We start from the raw sequence: 21212 nt of genomic DNA on the forward strand, positions 1-21212 counted from the left end.
ATCTCTTCTCTGTTCTGCCTCTTTTTGTTTATGCTATCACAGAGATCAGATCTATATCAGTAGAGAGAAGTGGTTAATGAAAATGTCTTTCCATTTCTACTCTGTTACTCTGTACCCTTTTTACAGAATATGTTCCCTTTCATATCTTTAAGCTTTTTATTCAATTCAAATTAATAAATATTTATTAAGCACCTACTATGTGTCAGTCACTGTTTTAAATTCTCAGGGTATACAAAGAGGTAAAAGACAGTTCTTGCCCTAAAGGAGCTTACAATCTAATGGAGGAGACAACATGCAAATATATATACACAGCAAGCTAAATACAGAAAAAAATAGGAAATAATCAAAAGAGGGAAAGTACTAGAATTAGGATGGTTTAGGGGAGGCTTCCTATGGAAGGTGGGGTTTTAGTTGGTACCTAAAGTAAGCCAGGGAGGTCAGTAGTCAGAGCAGAGAAGGGAGAGTGTTCCAGGCTTGGGAGATAGCTAGAGAAGATTCCTGCTGCTGAGAGATAGAGTATCTTGTTCTTGGAACAGCAAGGAAGCCAGTACTGAAGAATATGTATTGTGTAGTAAGGTGTTAAGAAGACTGGAAAGGCAGGAGGGGGTAGGTTATGTAGGGCTTTGAATAACAAACAGAACATTTTGTATTTGATCCTGGAGGGAATAGGAAGCCAATGGAATTTATTGAGAAGTAAGGTAACATGATCAGACCTGCATTTTAGGAAAATCACCTTAGTGACTCAATGTAGTGTGGATTGGAGTGGGAAAAGACATGAGACAAACTAACTCACCAGCAGGTTTTTGTACTAATCAAGACGTGGTGATGAAAGCCTGCACTGCACTGATGGTAGTCAAGGGATAAAGGGAAATGTTTGAGAGATGTTGCAAAGGTGAAATCGATAAACCTTAGAAACACCTTGGATATGGGGGGAAATAGGACTCTAGGTTGCAAGCCTGAGGGACTGAAAGGATGATGGTGCTCTAGACAGTAATAAAGAAGTTAGGAGTAGGGACAGGGACTTACAGAAAAATATGAGTTTTCTTTTGGGCATATTGAGTTTAAGATGCCTCCTGGACATTCAATTTGAGATGTCTGAAAGGCAGTTGGAGATAGAGAGCAGAGGTCAAGAGAGATTGGGGCAAGAAAGGTAGATTTGAGAATCATCAGCGTAAGGATGGTAATTAAGTCTATGGAAACATAGTATAAAGGGAGAAAGAAAGAGAAACCAGGACAAAACTCTGAGGGACACCTAGGGTTAGAGGGTATGATCTAGAGGAGAATCCAGCAAAGGAAACAGACAAGGAGGGATCAGATAGGCAGGAGAAGAACCAGGAGCTTCAGAGTGGTATTCTGAAAACCTAAAGAGGAAACGGAGGTGAGAGTGATCAGCCGTATTAAGGGATACAGAGAGGAGAAGGAAAATGAGGATTGAGAAAGGCCATTGGATTTGTCAACTAATACATCATTAATAACTTTGGACAGAGCAATTTTGGTGGAATGATAGTATTGGAAGATGCATGGAAAGGAATTATGAAGAGAGTAAGAGGAAAATGGAAGTATCTCCTGTAGATGGCCTTTTTGAGGAGTTTAGCTACAAAGGGCAGAAGAGAAACAGGACAATATTTAGCAAAGATGGAAGGATCAAGTTAGGGTTTTTCTCCAGATAGGGAGAGATGGGCACATTCATAGGCAGTAAGAAATGAGCCAGTTAAACATCTATAAAATATGAATTTCAGCTACCTTCCAAATCCTTCTTTAGCTTTCTCATCACTGTTATTGACACAATTTTGGGGGTCATATAAATTTGGGAAGCTAGGAATATTGACTCCTCTGTGGTGATGCAGTGAATAGGGCACAGGAACTTGGTTCAGAAAGTCAATTTTGTTATCAGTTTGACACTGAGTAAGTCACTACACCTCTTTGGACTTTATTTTCCTCATCTGCAAAATAAGGGGTTTGGACTAGGTAAACTTTAAGGTCTAAATATATGTTACTATGATCCAATACTTACCTTGTCATTTCACCTCCCATCTCTGTAGCATTCCCTGTATTCCTTCTTCCTTTCTATTCCTATTGCCACAGGTCTTGGTCTTAATCAGATTTATTGCTTTTAGAAAGTAGTAGCTATTAATTATTATTATTAGTTTTGAAAGAAAGGAATAGTTAGTGAGCATCTAGAAAAATGAGTGGTGATCATAAAGAAAAAGTATGACTCTCAAGAGCTGATCATGTATGACTATACTAATTTCCTTTAAAGTCAGGGTTACTTGACTGCTAGATCTGGGGAATGTTGTTTATATTGTTTACCTAGTTTTTAGCATGACATTTGACAATTTTTTTGTGGACAAAGTCTTTGTGTCTATACTGAGAAATATGGGTTAGCAAATAATTCAGATAGGTGAATTTAGAACTGATAGAATGATTGGAACAAAAGAATGTTCATTAATTAGTATAAGCTTGAAAGGATGCTCTATGTGATCTCAGGCACCTTGCATTGATCCTGTACTACCGATCCTTTTTATCAGTGACTTAGATGAAGGCATAAGTGACATGCTTATCAAATGGGCAGATGATACAAACTAGCAGAGATAGCTAACATGTTGGATAACAGTCAGAAATTCAAAAGTATTCCTACCAATTAAAATGGTAGAATTAATCTAGTCAACCAGTCAACATTTATTTAACACCTAAAATGTGCCAAGTACTGCACTAAGTACTAGGTAGAAAAGAAAGTCAAGAGACAGTCCCTGCTCTCAGGGAGCTCACAGTCTAATGGGAGAGACAATATGCAAACTACTATATACAAATAAGGTATATACAGGATAAATTTGAAGTAATCAGCAGAGGGAATACACTCTAGGATTAAGCTCTACTGGGAAAGGCTTCCTGTAATACAGGATTTTAATTGAGACTTGAAGCCAAGAAAGTCAGTAGGCAGAAATAAGGAAGAAGAACATTATGGATATGCATGGCATCCAGTGAAAATGCCTGGAGATGAAATAGATTGCCTTATTCAAAGAAAAGCAGCAGAAGGACAGTATCACTGGATCATGGAGTTCCTGGGATGTGGTTGGGCTATAAGGTATAAGAAGCCTGGAAAAGTGGGGAGGGGATATGGATTATGAAGGTCTTTGAAAGCCATAGGACTGTATATTGATCCTCAAGGTAATAAGAAAATGTAAAGTTTAAATTAAGTTCAGAAAGTCAACTTCACAAGTACAAAATGTGGAAGACATGGCTAGACAGCAGTTTGCTTTTTTAAAAAAATACTGGAGGGTTGAGTCGACACTGACATGGCAGCCAAAAAAAAGCTGTAATTTTAAGCTGTATTGAGAGAGGCATAGAGAATAGGACAATAAAAGTGGTCATTTGACTGTATTTTGCTCTGGTCAGAGAGCATTTGATATCATATATGCTCAATTGTGGGTTGCTGCATTTTCTGAAGCACATTTTTAAACTGAGTAAGTATCTGGAGGAGAGATAATAAAAATGGAGAAGGGTTTCAAGATCATGCCATATGGTGAAAAGAAATAAACATTTTTATCCTGGAACACTTTGGAAAAATGTTCAAGTATTTTGAAGGATTTTCAAGTTGGAAGAGATTAAAATTGGTTTCTTTGCTACTGAGGGTAGAATACAGAGCATTGAGTGAAAGTTGAAGAGAGATAGGTATCAGCTCAATATAAAGAAAAACTCCCTGATAATTGAGAGTTAGCTGAAAGTAGAATTAGCTTCCATTCAGAGGTATTGCCTCACCAAAGGCCTTCAAACAAAAACCAAATGATTTTTTTTTTGTGGGGCAATGAGGGTTAAGTGCCTTGCCTGGGGTCACACAGCTAGTAAGTGTCAAGTGTCTGAGGCTAGATTTGAACTCAGGTCCTCCTGAATCCAGGGCCAGTGCTTTATTCACTGTGCCACCTAGCTGCCCCCCAAATGATTTCTTGTTGGAGATATGGATTGAATTACTGTTCAGTAAGGGCTGGACTTGATGACCTTTGAACTCTCTTCCAAGGCTGAAATTCTCTTATTCTGTCATTCCACCTTGTCTTCATCTCTTTCTCTAATCTCTTTCCAATTTATCCTTTCAAAGCAGCAAAAATCATCTCCAAGTCTCATTTTGATCATGTCATATGCCTTTTCAAAATCATATAGTTCTTTTATGTAAAATTAAAACTCATGGTAGTAGACATTAAAAACCCTATATTCTTTGCTTCTTTTTATCTTCTCTCTAATCTCACATTTGATATAACATACAATTGAATCAGACAATGTGTTTGTACTTCTCTTTCACTTTCACATTTTAAGATCCCTAATTTGCTTTGAAGCATTTCCCTGTAGGGCCAATAGGAATGCTTTAAGGTTTGCAAGCACAGCAAGCCTATCAATCAATAAGCATTAATTAAAATGTCTACTATGTGCCAATGACCGTGCTTGGCATTGGGCCTAGGCAAAGACCAAAAAGAAACTTTTGCTGCTATCATAGGAATTATTCTTTTAACCCACACACATTTAGTTTAGTAGCTTGGGTCCCCAGACCAAGGCTGTTCCATCTGTCCTTGGGATTCCAGGGATAACTCAGAGGTATTGGACTATCTTTCTAATGCTATGGCTTGTGGATTTTTCCCCATGATTTAAAATTTTTTATTCCAGAAAGTCAATCTCTCTCACACACACACACACACACACACACACACACACACACACACACACACACACACAGCCCAGGAGAAAGCAAGTTCAAGTTTAGAGAATACCTAGGAAGATCTGGATTGTTGGGGGATATGTCTCATGATGTCCCCCTTAGGCATGCTCATGACAAAGAAGTTTCATTATTAAAGTGGATCTGAACATTCTTGGAAATTGATAGTCTTAGAAATTATCTGTGGGCACTGAAAGATTAAATGATTTGACCAGGGTCACATGAATCCAGATTATCCTGATTCCAAGGACAGCTCTATATTATACCACACTGCATCTTCCTGAAAGTTAACAATATTTTAATAGAATTGTTGGAGGCAGCACAGCTTAAAAGTGTGTAATGAGACTGGAGCATCAATAAGAAGGAAGATAGTGTGTTAACAGTCTGCCTTTGAATGACACCAGTTAAAACCAGTATTTTGGAAAGGGTTGGGCTAAAAAAAAAACTGGATTGGGACTATTAATCATATAATAATAATTCTTGTGTATTGTTTATGCATCGATTATGTACCTATTGTGTCTTTATGCTTAATTGGTAGCCTCTTTACATAATTCAGGAATAACTGTATTTAATTGGTCATTTAGTGATAATGAACTAACTGTATTACTTTTGACTTGTTTACATTACAATATATTGCCCCACAAGGATTCATAAATATTACTTCTAAATATTAATTGAAAATATTATATTTCTTCCAGATTTTATGTACTGAAGTTAAATATATTATAATAAGCAAAAGACAGACAGAATTAAATATAAAAAATAATGATGTTTTAGAAACTTTTTTTCTCCCCAATACAATAGCACTTTATTTTTGTGGAGTTTCCTACAGCAAATATCCCAACATTCTTTCAAGTCTGAATTTTATACAGAAGACTGGTGAAGTCATTTGTTTTCCACAAAGGCTTAATGAAGCACGTGTTGACCCTAATACAAAGCAGGATCTGGATTTTCCTGACATGGTGGGTAATCATCTAATACATCAGAGAGAATTATCATGATTTAAAAGGCATGCTTAGTATTTGGTAAGGATTAATAAAGATGTATATAGCTAGACAAATTTCCACTGGTTTATTAAGGGTGTAAGCAGCGTAGCTATTGAATATATACTTATCTAAAATACTTAATTATAATGTATTTCCTAGAATTTATTTAGTTTAGAAATTAATGTAGCTATTACTTTAGTGGCACAATGATGAATGAATGAACAAAATTTATTAAGTGCTTACTATGTTTCAAGCACTATTCTAAGCACTGGTATTACAAATTTAAAAAAATGAACTTGAAAAATTGTTCAGTTGTTGCTGAGTTGTGTCCAACTCGTTGTGACCCCATTTGGTGTTTTCTTGGCAATGATCTTGGAGTAGTTTGCCATTTTCTTCTCCAGCTCATTTTACAGATGAGGAAACTGAGACAGAGTTAAGTGACATGTCCAGGATCACATACCTAGTGTCTGAGGCCAGATTTGGACTCATGTATATGAGTCTTCTTGGCTCCAGGTCTGGAACTATATCTTCTACACCACCTTCTATTTACAATTGGTGCCTCTACTTTTGTATAGGGATCATGGCTTGAGATAATGAAAAGGAACACAAGCACTAAAGAATAACAAACCAGGTAGTTTATTACTCATAAACATGCAAACACGTAGTTTCCCAGCCCTTGAGCCCCATGGGTAAGGGACAAGAGTGGGGTGTGGTTTAATGTACAGTGGATGCATAACATGGTCAATAGCCCAGAATTCTGGGTCTCTGTCCTTATGTCTGTTACTATTGGTGCACAGATTCATAGGAAACTCTGAGAAGGGAGATCTTAGAGATAATGGACAGGTAGCCTGACCACAATGTTTCTTATTGACTACAAGGACATATGATAAGGAGGCACACACATCATCCTTTCCCTAAGTAAAACTGGTTAAAGTGGTTATTGGATACATAGGACTTTCCATTTACTTTGTTGGGTCAGTCGGTGGTCAAATATAAAGTCATTTCTGTCCCCTTTGACCTAGCAACAGGCCAATCCATATACCTTTCCTCTTACTCTCTTCAGCCTGGTAAACACATACGCACACACAAACACACACATACACACAAACACACACATATGCACATATATATCTTGTTTATACATAAGTTATTTGCTTATTTTCTATGTGAGTTCACTGAAAGCAGGGACTTATTTTTGCATCGTTTTTTTGTTTTGCTTTATTTTGCCTTTCTTTGTGCTTTGTATCTCCAGTGCACATATAGTACCTGTCACATAGTAGGCTCTGTATATGTATTTGTTATTGGGGGGGCAGGTTTTGGGAGGGAGATACATAGTTCATCTATGGCTTATTCAACTTCTTTTTCTCAGATTGGGTTATTTAAGTTTCTTATTTCTCATTATATTAATCTTCAAAATTTGTATTTTGGTAAATATAAATCCATTTCATTTAGATGATCAATTTTATTGACATATAATTGAGCAAAATAGTTTCTAATAATTTTTTCATTTCTTCATTTGGTGTGAATTCATCTTTGTCAATTTTGATACTAGTAATTCAGTTTTATCTTTTCTATTAAAATAAAATTAATGGTTCATTTTTAGTGTTTAAAAACAAAACAACTAGTTTTATCATTTAATTCAATTTTTCTTTCACTTTTGTCGAACTTTTTATCTTCAGGATTTCTACTTTGGCGTTGACTGGTTTTTAGAAATTGTTGATTTTCTAGTGGCATGCTCAGTTTCTAAATCTGTTTTTTTTCTATATTTTGTTTGTTGTTTTTTTAATTTTGTGGGGCAATGGGGGTTAAATGACTTGCCCAGGGTCACACAGCTAGTAATATCAAGTGTCTGAGGCCAGATTTGAACTCAGGACCTCCTGAATCCAGGGCTTATGCTTTATCCACTGCTCCACCTAGCTGCCCCTTTTTCTATATTTTATTGGTAAAAATGTCTAGAAATAATAACTGTCCCCCTAAAAACAGCTTTGGCTGCATTCCAGAAATTTGATGTTTTGTATCATTGATGTATTTGATGGAATTATCTATTGATTCTTTGACTTATTTTTTGAATTGTGGATTCTTTAAGCTATTTAGTTTTCTATTTACACAATTCAGCAACCTTTTATTTACTCTTTCATTATAGTCCCTAAAAGATGTGTTTAACATTTCTGTTTTTATTCACTTCTTTGTGAGGGTTTTTTTTTTTAATGACCCAATAGAAGGTTTATCAAATCATAGCCCAAAGTACGAATCTGGATTATTGCTGGGTCCTACAAAAGTAGATGATGGGCCAGCTTTGATCTGTGGTTCATAGTTTGTGAGCCCTTCCCTATTACATGGTTAATTTTTGTAAAGTGCTATACACAACTGATATATTTTCTCTTCTTTATTTACAATCAATAATCTTCAAACAGCTATCATATCTAGCTTTTCTAAAATTCTACTCACATCCTTAACTTATTATTTTTTTGTTAGATTTGTCTAGGTCTGAAAGGGTTGCATTGAGTCCCCCCCCACCATTATACATTCACAATCCATCTCTCTCTGCAACTTATTACCTTCTCTTTAAAGTATTTAGATACTATGCCATTTGGTGCATATATGTTTAAGTACCAATATTAAGTCATTGTCTTTGGGATCTTTCTACATAATGTATTTTCCTGTTTCTTTCTTTCTTTTTAAAAAATCTAGTCTAAATCCATGCTCCTTTGATCCTATCCCAATCTGAACAATAGACATTTTTCATCTATTTGCTTTTTCCTATGTGAATAGATAGCTTAAACTCTTTTGAGTAATTATATATCTTCTTTATGAAGTTCTGCAATATTTTGGGGTTTTCTTCAGTCAGTGCAAAGTCATCTGCAAATAGTAGTATCTGGGGCACCTCACTGTCTATAAGAGAACCCCTCATTAATGTTGACTGTGTACTGTACATCCTCGATGATACTATCAAAAACTTTTAGTGATCTCACACCTCTATTTTCTGACTTCCTTTATATTAATAATGAAGGTCATTGAACAATGTCATGTCTGTTATATTTTTCGAGAAATATTGTATGGGTGGGCCAAAAACCACATAGTTGTCTGATGTTTTAATACCTTTTTGAAAACTATTTTTCCTTTATTTCCTATATATACATATATATCTTATATATACTTATATGATACTATGATATTATAAATTAAAAACAAAAATGAATGAATTATTAAATATTGAAAACCCTTTGTGACTTTTGGCCCACTCTGTATGATTTTTATGTATGTATGAGAGGCACCTTATTGAAAGGAAAATTTGTAAGGCAGAGTTTTGTTCACTAGATTGAATATTTTTGTTTTTCTTTTGTTAGTTAAATAATAAATACTATGGGATCTTGAACTCTATATCACTTATTCAATAACAGGATTATAAAGAGTCACTCTTCTATGAAACATAGGAAATTCTGTTTCCTTTTAAAACCTTTATGAAGCTGTCTTGATACATGTGTAAATTATTCTCAAAAGGGTTTGTAGAGTTGAAAAAGTAGGTATATGGATTCAGTGGTTATTCTTTCCATTGCCCTTTTTGGTAATAATAAGAGTTTTTCTCTTTTTTTTTTCTTTTTCCTCACATCGCTGATCCCTTAACAAATTGTGTTAATACAAAAAATTCTTAAGATATATAGAAAAATGCTTAAAGGGACATGATATTTTATGCTAAATAACTATTATAAAACAGCTTAGTTTCTAATCATTAAGGCTAATTTAAGGTTTTGCTATCATTAAAAATTAAATCTAGTTTTTAACATTAACCCTGAGTTTAATTCTCTAGTCCCTTTAACATAAACCAGGACGATTTATCTGGGGATTCATTTTGTCTATATTGACAGATCAGCCTTTTTTACCCAAAGTATTGCCTTCTCACTTTATGAACACTTTCTTTATGATGTCTTTGTGTGTTGGAGAATACAAATATTATCATCCTTATTTTAATGATGAGGAAATGGAAATTCAGCGAGGTATAATTATTTACTTGAGGTCACATAGTTAATAAGTGGCAGTCAGGATTCAAAACTAGGTCATTATACTCTCAATGCAACATTTTTATGCTATCCACCCCAAATTAGAGAGCTGATAGATTCAGAGTACATATTGAAACATATTTTCTTTCATTCTTCCCTTCTCTTCTCTTTTCTTCTCTTCTTCTAGGATATGGCTTATGTAGAAATTTGCATGACTATGTAGACATTTGTTTTGCATGACTATGTATGTGAATTTATTTATTTATTTATAATGGACTTTGTTTTTCTTTCCTTCTCAGTAGATAAAGTAAGGGAGAGGAAGAGAAATTGGAACTAAAAAGAAGATAAAATTGAATTTTAAAAACCCCAACCCTTTTCTTATTTCAATTTGATTTTTTTGAGCAAATACACTTATATGATAATCCAAGATTACTTGGTTTCTATATCTACAGTTGTCTACCATAAAGCATGGTTTTTCAGTTCCAGGGTAAATATTTTGCATTTACTGTAGCCAGTCATTCAGACCCTATCTTTTTTTTAATCTTAAAAAAAATTATTATTTTCCAGTTACATATAAAGATAGTTTTCAACATTTGTTTTACAAAATTTTGAGTTCCAAATCTTTCTCCCTCCTTCCTTTCTCCCTCTCCCCACAGATGGCAAGCAATCTGATAGAGATTATATATGTATAATCACATTAAACATATTTCTGCATTAGTCGTGTCCTGAAAAAAGAAAAAGAACAAAAGGGGAAAAAATTCAAAAAAGAAAAAAAAAGTAGAAACAGTATGGTTCAATCTGCATTCAGATTCCACAGTTCATTTTTCTGGATGTGGTCAGTCCTTGATTCATGAGTCATGAGTCCTTTGGAATTGTCTTGGATCATTGTATTGCTGTAGAGCTAAGTCTATAACAGTTGATCATTGTACAATGTTGCTTTTGCTGTGTACAATGGTCTCCCAGTTCTGCTCACTTCATTCAGCATGAGTCCACTTAAGTCTTTCCAGGTTTTTCTGAAATCTGCCTGTTTATAATTTCTTACATCACAATAGTATTCCATTACATTTATATACCACAATTTATTCAGCCATTCCCCAATTGAAGGACACTACCTTGATTTCTAGTTCTTTGCCACACCAAAGAGAGCTGCTATAAATATTTTTGTTCAAGTGGGTCCTTTTCCCTTTTTTATGATCTTTTTGGATACAGACCTAGTAGTGGTATTACTCAATCAAAGTGTATGCACAGTCCCATAGACCTTTGGGCATAGTTCCAAATTGCTCCTCAGAATGGTTGGATCAGTTCACAACTCCACCAACATATGAATTAGTGTTCCAATTTTTTCCAGTTTCTTCAACATTTATAATTTTCCTTTTTTGTCATATTAGCCAATCTGATAAGTATAAGGCGGTACCTTAGAGGTGTTGTAGTTTGCATTTCTCTAATCAATAGGTATTTAGAACAGTTTTTTTCATATAGAGATAGATAACTTTGATTTCTTCATCTGAAAACTGCTTGTTCATATCCTTTGACCATTTCTCAATTGGGGAATGACTTGCATTCTTATAAATTTGACTTATTTCCCTATATATTTTAGAAATGAGGCCTTTATCAGAAACATTGGCTGTAAAAATTGTTTTCCAGCTTTCTGCTTCCCATCTAATTTTGGCTACATTGCTTCTGTTTGTATATAACCTTTTTAATGTAACAAAAATTATCCATTTTTATTTCATAATATTCTCTATTTCTTGTTTGGTCAGAAATTATTCTCCTTTCCATAGGTCTAAGAGATAAACTAGTCCTTTGTCTCCTAGTTTACTTATGGTATCACCATTTATGCCTAAATCGTGTACCCATTTTGGTATACAATGTAATATGTTAGACCCTGTCTCTATTAACACAGAATATTCAAATGAAATCTCATCCTTCATAGTGAAAAACTTTAAGGTAGTGATCCTTTTTCTCTTTTCAATTTCCTACTAAATTAATAATTCTAACAGTAAATTCCCTTTGCATTTGGATATTTTTATATGACATTACTAGATCCTTTTCTGAATCTCTTTAAGATTTTTGAACTAGACCTCTAGTTTTTAAAAAGTGTATTTAACTGTTATTTCTTTCATTGAGTTATTCCTAAATGCTACTTAAGACTTTTAAAATGTTACTTTTGAGAAATAGAAGTATAATGTATGAGCTCATGGCAAATTTTTAATGGTCGGTTCTAAAATAATTTTTAAAAATGAGTGCAATTATCAGAATACTTTATTCTTCACAAGTTCACTGATGATTTTTTCACTTAATAGTATTTTATTTTTTCTGATTAAATATAAAAATAGTTTTCAACATTCATTTTTATAATATTTTGAGTTCCAAATTTTTCTCCCTCCCTTCCTCTTTTCCCCAAGATGCCAAGCAATCTGTTATAGATTATATATGTACAATCATGTTAAACATATTTTGACATTAGTCGTCTTATAAAAGAAGAATCAGAACAAACGGGAAGAACCAAAAGAAAGAAAAAACAAAAAACAACCAAAAAAGTGAAAATAATATTCTCCTATCTGCATTCAGACTCCATAGTTCTTTCTCTGGATGTGGATAGCATTTTTTATCATGAGGTTTTTGGAATTGTCTTGGATCATGGTATTGCTGAGAAGAATTAAGTCTGTTATCATTGATCATTGCACAATGTTGCTGTTACTATGCACAATGTTCTTCTGGTTCCACTCACTTCACCCAGCAAATTGTGATTGTTAATATACTATTAAAGGTAGCTGGTAGATCAGTGAATAAAGCACTGGGCCTAGAGTCAGTAAGATCTGAATTCAATTTGTCCACAGATATTTACTAGCTATGGGACCCTGAAAAAGTCATTTAAATCTCTTTTTGCCCTGTTTCCTCAACTGTAAAATGCGGATAATAAAAGCACCTCCCCGCTCAGCGTTGTTGTGAGGAACAAATGAGACAATATTTGTAGAAATACTTAGCAGTAGGGGGCAGCTAGGTGGTACAGTGGATGCAGGAGGACCTGAGTTCAAATTTGGCCTCAGACACTTGACACTTACTAGCTGTGTGACCCTGGGTAAGTCACTTAACCCTCATTGCCCCACCCCCCAAAATACTTAGCAGTGTCTGGTACATAGTAGGTGCTACATAAATGCTTATTCCTCTCCCCGCATTGTTAAATAAGACCAGAAAATGCTATAGTCAACCAAAGAGTATTTACTACTAACTGGGTCCCAGTCCCTGTGCTAAATGCTGAGATAAAAGAAAAGTAAAAACAGTCTTTGCTTTCAGGAGTTCACATTATTATGACAGAAAGAGCACCTAAATAACCAGGTACATTCAAGATATATATAGATCTCAAAGAAATAGCAGGAATGCAGTTTTTCTTGGTTAGATTAAAGGGTGCTTAGAATACATTGTATGATAGAAACCAACATATCAAAACAATCTTTTTGTGTATAGAATAGAAATGTAAATCCGTCCAAGCTGCTTGGTGTTGCGTCTTACCTGTTCCTTTTCCTTCTTCAGTATGCATTCCATTAAATATTAAGTACCACTGAGTCCCTCAAAGCACAGCTATCTAGCTACATGCTGTAGGTCCTCTTGAGGACATGTGGATTTGCGTTTGACTGAGTACATGTAGCAAGTTGATTTAAAATATTTACTTAAGATAATGTTGATAGAGCATAAATTACTTAGTGAAAATTGAATAGAACCAGAAAATAAATGTTGATTTTAATTTAAAGAGTTCTCAAACATATTTTTTATTGGTCTTTAAATCATAGAAAGACATCTCTAAGCCTTATTCAAAAAAACAGGAAGTGAGTCACCTTCTTTGGCATTGCATCGTTGTTTGGTCCTGTGTACAGCACCAGAGGTCTCAGTTAAATGAAGTACTGGAACATCTCCTCATGCATAAAGAACAGCTTAAGAAAAAATTATGGTAAGGGTTTTCTTTTAAACCTGATGGAACACATGGAACAACTTTTGTGCTTAAATGTTAAATAACCTTTTTGTTTAAATGTTAATCACACCTTAGCTGGCTCTGAAAATAATTTATAATCATGGTGTGAAAACCAAAGACCATTTATATACTTTTCTTTAGTTCATTTTCTCCATAAATTGTTTTTAGCTTTTTTTTTTTACAAGAACTGCATGTATCTACATTACAGTTTGTCTTAACTATAATTTGTTATTGATAAGATCTTAATTCCAGCATTTTAAACCTTCTTAATTTTCCATGTAGTAAACATGGGCCATAAATGAGTCATTCTTCAGGGAAATAATATATATTTTTAAATGTTTTGTGAAGTATAACCAAAAAAAGAATCTTTAATGGTGAACATTATTTCTTTTCTGAAATATGGTTTTGAAAGCTCACATTAATTTGCATACTCAATAGGAAAAGAAAGCTTTAAATCAAACACAGAAAACTACTTGAGGTCAACTGAGGAGGAGGAATGAAAATGGAGCAATTGGCAGGAAAATAGCCACAGATGATCACTCATAGAGCAATCTTTGTGTATAAATGGTAAAAAAAAAATAAAATAAAATGATTCTCTTCCTTAAAGAGAATTACACTTTCTGATTCTTTTTTGTTGTTGTCAGGATGAATAGCAGTAAGGTGTCATTAAGGCAGGATGCAGGCTGACTTCTCTTAATTGATTCTTTCCCCTATTATCAGTTGATTTTAAGCCTGTAGGGGATATATCCGTCACCTCTGAGGATAGACTTTGAAATCGCTCAGAACTAGTAGATTCAAATTGCAATTTGAACAGATCTAGGTAACAATCCACACCCGACACCACATTATTCAAGTCATCTCTGGGACTCTGGAGAGTCTACAAGAGAGCAAATGAATACCAGAAGTCTCTTTGAGTGTTATTTAATTCTAGGACAGGTTGTGAAGGGTCTAGGCAAAATGAGGAATATGGGCAATCTGAAACCATAAGCTTTCATGTTATGTTTAACTTTTAAATAGCTTGTTGATTGAAATGTGTTGTATTCTTAAAGAAGCGATAGAAAAATATGTAATTATAAAAAAGATATATAAGCTTAAAAGAAAATGCATATATACATATATGTAAGCAGAAATTACATAAAATTACCACATTGAAACTATACATACCTATAAAAAGGTTTTTTACATTTCTTTAAATTCAAAAAAGGTGTTATATTCATTTTATCATCACTACCCTCTTGGTCAAATCAGTTTGATTCATCAAACATTTAATAACTTAATAATACTTAATTAAGATTAATTGATTACTATGTACAAGGCCCTGTGATAAAACAGTGAAAAAGTCTGTGCCATTAAGGAACTTAAATTGTGTTGGGGATATATACAATCTGAATGAAAATTAATAAAAGCAAGGTTATTTGAGAAGAGAGGGAGAGTATCAACAAACAGAATAATGAGAGGTTTCTTAAAGGTCATAAAGTTCAAAGGAGGGATGGACACAGAAAGATGGCAAGGGGCGGGGGGGGGGGAAGGTTCTAGGGTTTTTTGAGAATTTCTTCTTTTGGGCCTATGTTATGTAGCTAGGTGGCAGAGTACATAGAACACTGGATCTGAAGTCATAAAGACTTGAATTCAAATATATCTTCAGATACTTAGTAGCTAAATGATGCTGATCAAGACTTTTAACTTGTTTCCTCATTTGTAAAATAGGTATAATAATGACACCTACCTCTTAGAGTTCATGCAAGGACCAAATGAGATAATATTTGTAAAGAATTTAACAAAGCTTTAAACGCTATGTAAGTGCAAGGTTTTATTATTGTTGTTGTTGTTGTTATCATTATTATACATGGCTTCTAGCCCTCTGGAAGAGACAAAAGAAACATGTGACATTCCTGGATTTCACAGGCATTTGGGATAGAATTCTGTGGCCAGACATGGAGTACTCCAAGGCAGATTGGAAGTCATAGATTTATTCTGATATCTGCATATGTGAATTTATGCCTATTGAGCTTAAATCTCCATTTCCATTCCATTTCACCCCATTATTTTCACACATCATAGATTTAAAGCTGAAAGAGAGCTACTCCAACGTGTCCATTTTACAGATAACAAAAGGAAGATTTAGAGAGGTTAAGTTATTTGAGTATGGTCAGACAATTTCAATATGATTCAGTAAATATTTATTATGTATCTACTATAGTGTTGGCATGGTGCTAGGCCCTGAGAATACAAAGATAAAAGGTGACACAGTAGATTTCAGTGCTGGTTTTGAAAATTAAATTTTGAAAATTAGAAAGACCTGAGTTCAAATCAAACCTCAGACACCTGCTACCTGTATTAGCCTGGCAGGTCACAACTTCTCAGTCTCAATTTCCTCATCTGCAAAATGGGGATGACAGCACCTACATTAAAGAATTAGAAATCAATCAATAAACAATAAGTACCTACTATGTTTCAGGCACCGTGTTGAGTGCTAGGAATATAAAGAGACAAAAAACAGTCTCTGCCCTCTGGAAGTTTACATTCTACTGGGGAACCCAACAATCTGGTGATGTGAAATATAAAAGGTATAAATAAAAATTTTGTTTTTTAAAAAATTAGATGTTTGTATTCTTAATATATCTGTATCTAATGAATAAGAAGTGGACCTACACTGGAGGATTGAATCATCAATCTTCACATTCTCACTAGAAATAAAAAATGGAAGAAAGAAGGAAATTATAGATTAGCATAAAGGTGAAAGGAGTTGCTCTGTGGCATCAAGAAACATCATTTCATGGGACATTTAGTTATCTCATATTGCAGTATTATTACAAGTATCTTGAAAAAAATAGAAATGGTGACTTTCCATTTGCTTATTGCAAAGAAGGATGGGAAAGAGAGATTCTATAAAGAACTTGATAAGACACTCCAAATTATTTTTTTTATTATTTTTTTTTTGCAGGGCAGTAAGGGTTAAGTGACTTGCCCAGGATCACACAGCTAGTAAGTGTCAAGTGTGTGAGGCCAGATTTGAACTCAGGTCCTTCTGAATCCAGGGCCAGTGCTTTATCCACTGTGCAACTTAGCTGCCCCCAAATCACTTATTACCTTTTGGGGGTTATTTCTGAGTCAGTTGTCTTTGTAACATCTTTGTAACGGGTAAGACCATTCGCTAATTAGAGGTGGGGAAAGGACAAAACTAGAAAAAGAAAGAAAATAAAAAACAAAATGTTGCACAATTAAAACAAGCTGATCTATTTAAACAAGTTATTCATGATGAAAATTGACTATGGATAGAAGTACATAGACAACGTATCGAATATTTTCATATAGAAGTTTAAGTAAAGTAAATTATCATTAAGCAAAAAGAACACAAAAGAACCTAAAAAGCATTTTCATCAGTAAGCGCATAATTTATTTGCCAAGTAGGGAAACATTGGTTTAGAATGTTAACTCTTTTGTAAAATCTTGGAGAGAAAGGTGACAGATTATCATGAAGTGACACCTTTTAAAATAGAGAGAAACAAAAGAATTGTCTATGCAAATAAATATATGTGTATATGTATATGTGTATATGTGTGTATGTATGTATAAAACAAGTTTAAAGAAAACTTTTTGACAGACCCAAATAAATAAAATCATCCTTAAGGCCTTTAAAAAATGAAAATGTGAAGAGAACAACAAAATACGCAAAAGATTTAAAAAAAACTATAAATTTTCTTTCTTTACTAAGGATAAAACTATGGCTCCTGAATATATTACTCTCTTAGAGGCACCATAATAGCAATAAAGAGATCAGAGATGAGCAAGATGGGAAAATAAGAGTTGGACAAGTTACCATATAAAAGAAGTTAAACCACACCACAGGTACATAGGTGGCCCTTGTTGAACAGATTATTTTTTTTAAAAGATAATCATGTTTTGTAATACCATGCACCATATCTCTACTGGACTTCTAGCAAAGGACTTCCCAGTGGTAGCATGTAGTTTGTCCTATTTTTTTCCTTAGGCTCCATATGTACTTATGGGAGAATATGTCTCTAATTTGGGTGAATGTATCACTTCTTAATATATCACTTTAGTAAATGCTCATTTCTAAATGCTAATTAAATCTGCTTGGCTAATTGTTCTCAACTGATAGTCAATAAACTGGAAAGATAGTGAGGGGGGATAGTTATGAAGGGCTTTGAACATGAAACAGAGGATTTTTTTTATTCTGGAGGCATTAGGGAGCTACCAAAGTTTACTGAATAAGGATGTGACCTGGTCAAACCTTCACTTAAGGAAAATCACTTTGGCAGTTGAATGGAAGATGGATTGGCAAACTGATCAGGAGGCTATTGTAACAGTCCAAGTGTGAGTTGATGAGGGCCTGCGCCAGAGTGGTGGCAGTATCAGAAAATAAAAGGGAATATATTTGAAAGATGTTGCAAAGATGGAATCAAAAGGCCTTGGAAACTTTGGATTTGATAAATGAGAGATAGTGAGGAGTTGAGAATGACACCTGAGTTACAAGGCTGAGGGATTGGGAGAATAGTGGTGCCCTCAATGGTAATAAGAAAATTAGGATACTTAGTGGGGAATCATACCAATGGGAGTCTTTGAACTGTAGTATTCAGAGACTTCACCCAACCCCAGACCATCAATGTTAACCCCTAGAACTGAGTGGAGCTAAGTTGCAGCCATATTCTTGGAGTCTGGCCTACCAGTATGAATGGAAGTATGAAGAATAGCTTCAGAGTTGGTATTACATTTTGATTTTACTTATTTTAATTTCCTTTCCCCCCCTTTTTATCTGTTTCTTTCCCTCTTTTAACCCTTCTCCTTTCCCTCCCAGCCACGAATTGGGTTCAAAATATTATTTCTGTCCCTTCCTTCCATTTCCATTTTAAGTAATTTTCATTTATTGCATGCTTTTTTGGAGAAGTTTCATTTGTTTTATCCTTGTAATTATTTCACTTCCCTTCCAGTCTATTCAGAATTTTCCTTTCTGATTTTGAGCTATTTTTTTTCTTGAACAATGAATATAAGCAGCCAAAGATTTGCAGACACTGAAACATTACACATCCGTATATCATAAATATTTTTTTCAAGAAAAGAACAAAAGCACACTCAATGTGGCAAGCACTGACTAACATTAAAAAATGAAATTGATAAGCATGTGTGACGTTTCATGAACTTTTTTTTAGAATGAGTTTTTGTTGATGTCTTGTACCATTTCGTAGCTCCACCAACAACACATAAGTATGCCTATCATTGCACAACCCCTCCAACACTGACTAGTGTCATTTTTTGGTCGTCTCCCAATTAACAGGTATGTATTTTATTTTCTTTGTGTCCCTCATGAAGAAAATGCTTCTGAAGAACCAGGTTTTAGTTATTTTGTTTAAATTATATTTCTGAGATAAAAAAATTTGCAGATGTCACCCCTTTCTCTCTATTTTCATCTGTGCCACACTCTTAGACATATTGCTTCATGAAGGAAATAATCTCAGCCAGAAGCAGTGTTGTATGAAGAGAATGATTGTGTATCCCATATCATTATTCCTAATACCACACCATCCCTTCTCCAGGTTGGTGCTTCCCCTGCCACTCTGGATATTTCCTGTCCTTTAAGACTCATATATCCCCTTTCTGGAAGTTGGATGTTATCTTGCATGATATATTCCTTTTTATAAGATAATCTCCCAGTGGGTAAATTCTTCCCTGGCCACCCCAACAAAACTCATTCATTGTATGGCCCTGGATTTTGCAGAAAACATACCTCCTATCTCATGGGAATGTTTTTATTACCATTCCCCCCCCCTTTCTCCCTATGTAGATCCTTTTTTAACTCTTATTGTCCCCCTTTCTTTGCTTTTTTTCTTATACTTCTCTTGTTGAGAGACTATCCTACAAATCTTAATTTCCCTCTTCTTATTTGTTTAACTTTTCACTGTTTTTTCCCTCCCACAAAAGATATTGATCCACTTAAAGGGCATCAAAGTCTATAGTCTATAGAGTATTAATTCAACTTTCTCTTCCTCTTGATTCTTGAGTTTCTTATTAAGGCATTAGTACCTCATGTCTTCTTCCCCTTTTATGAGCTTTCTTTATAATTTCTTTTACCCCAGAGCTAAATCTGTTTTTTTTAATAGCTTCTAAACATACAAGAAAGTATTTAATTAATTATCACTTTTTCGTAATCGTGCAAATACAATTTTTTTTTTGTTTTTCATTTTGGGATGTTTGCAAGTCTAATAAGTTACTCTCTCTCTTGACAGTGATATTTCAAGTGATTTTATAGATTTGTTTCATGTTAACAGAAAATGGTATTTTAGGTTATAATTTCAGGCATTTTGCTTTTTGGAATATATCATTTTGTTCTTTAGTTTCTTATGACTGGAGAATAATTCTATGTTACTTCAGTTGTTTTTACTCTTAATTTGAAGGTCTGTCCTCTAGATCTTTGAAACGTTTATTATGAAATGTAACTACAATATACTTTGGAGTTTGAATTATCTTATTTTGTGCAAAGTATGTGATTAATAAAAAATTGATTGATTGATTGATTCAATCAAGCATTATATAATTTTGGTTCATATCTTTCATATTATACTCATTTAATGTAATCTGCCAATTCCATGTACTCTTTGAAATTATACTCATCCTTACCATTTTTTTCATTATTACATTTTCATGATTACATTTCATTATTTCAATGAGATTCTTGGTCATTTGTCCTTCCATATGACTTTCATTATTTTTTAAAGTTCTATGAAATATTACTTGTTGACTTTGATATAGCACTAGAAAAGTAAATTAAGGAATTATTTCAATTTTATTGTATTATTTTTACTTACCCAAGAACAATTAATGTTGCCTATATATTTAACTGTGTTTTTATTTCTGCAAAAAGTGTTTCATAGTTGGATTTATGTAGTCCCTGGGTTAATCTTGGTATAGTCATTCCCAAATATTTTATAGTTACTGTAGCTGTTTTGAATGGAATTTCTCTTTCTTGCTCTCCCATCCAGTTTATGTTAGTTATGTTTAATAATGCTGATGATGTATGTGGACTTATTTTATATCCTGAAAATTTGATGTAATTATTATTTCAATTAAATTTTAGGTGACTGGAGATCTCTGAGTACATTCTCATATCATTTGCAAAAAGATGTTTTTGGTGTTCTTTGTTTATGCGTATGCCTTAATTTTTATTTTTCTTGTCTTATGGTTATTACTAGCATTTCTATCACTATTATACTAATACACATGCATATATACATACAAATAAATGTATGTGTATGCATATATATACATATATGTATTCTTGATTTACTCTTGATCTTCTTGGAAAGTCTTTTAACAGTTTTTCTATTATATGTAATGTTTGATCCTGGATTATATAAATATTATTTATTATATTAAAGAAAGATCTGTTTATTACTATGATTTCTGTGTTCCCAACAGCATAACTAAACAATATTATAAACAATATTGTGGATTTGAAACATGAAAGAAAACGCCTTACCAGTCAGATGACCTCAATTCATTTGAATGCATTTCCAAATTACCTTACACAGAGATTCACA

At 33.8% G+C, this 21212-nt stretch overlaps 1 protein-coding gene across 1 annotated transcript in view; it reads left to right on the forward strand.

The window, feature by feature from the left end:
• TMEM232 (transmembrane protein 232) overlaps positions 1–21212 on the forward strand; it is a 154874-nt gene that overhangs the window by 27000 nt on the left and 106662 nt on the right. Inside the window, exons 6-7 of the mRNA XM_043997281.1 lie at positions 5507–5664; positions 13478–13635. Coding sequence (XP_043853216.1) covers positions 5507–5664; positions 13478–13635 — 316 coding nt within the window. The remainder of the gene's footprint in view (positions 1–5506; positions 5665–13477; positions 13636–21212) is intronic.

Source organism: Dromiciops gliroides, chromosome 1, assembly GCF_019393635.1.
Source record: "Dromiciops gliroides isolate mDroGli1 chromosome 1, mDroGli1.pri, whole genome shotgun sequence".
NCBI classification, from domain to species: domain Eukaryota; kingdom Metazoa; phylum Chordata; class Mammalia; order Microbiotheria; family Microbiotheriidae; genus Dromiciops; species Dromiciops gliroides.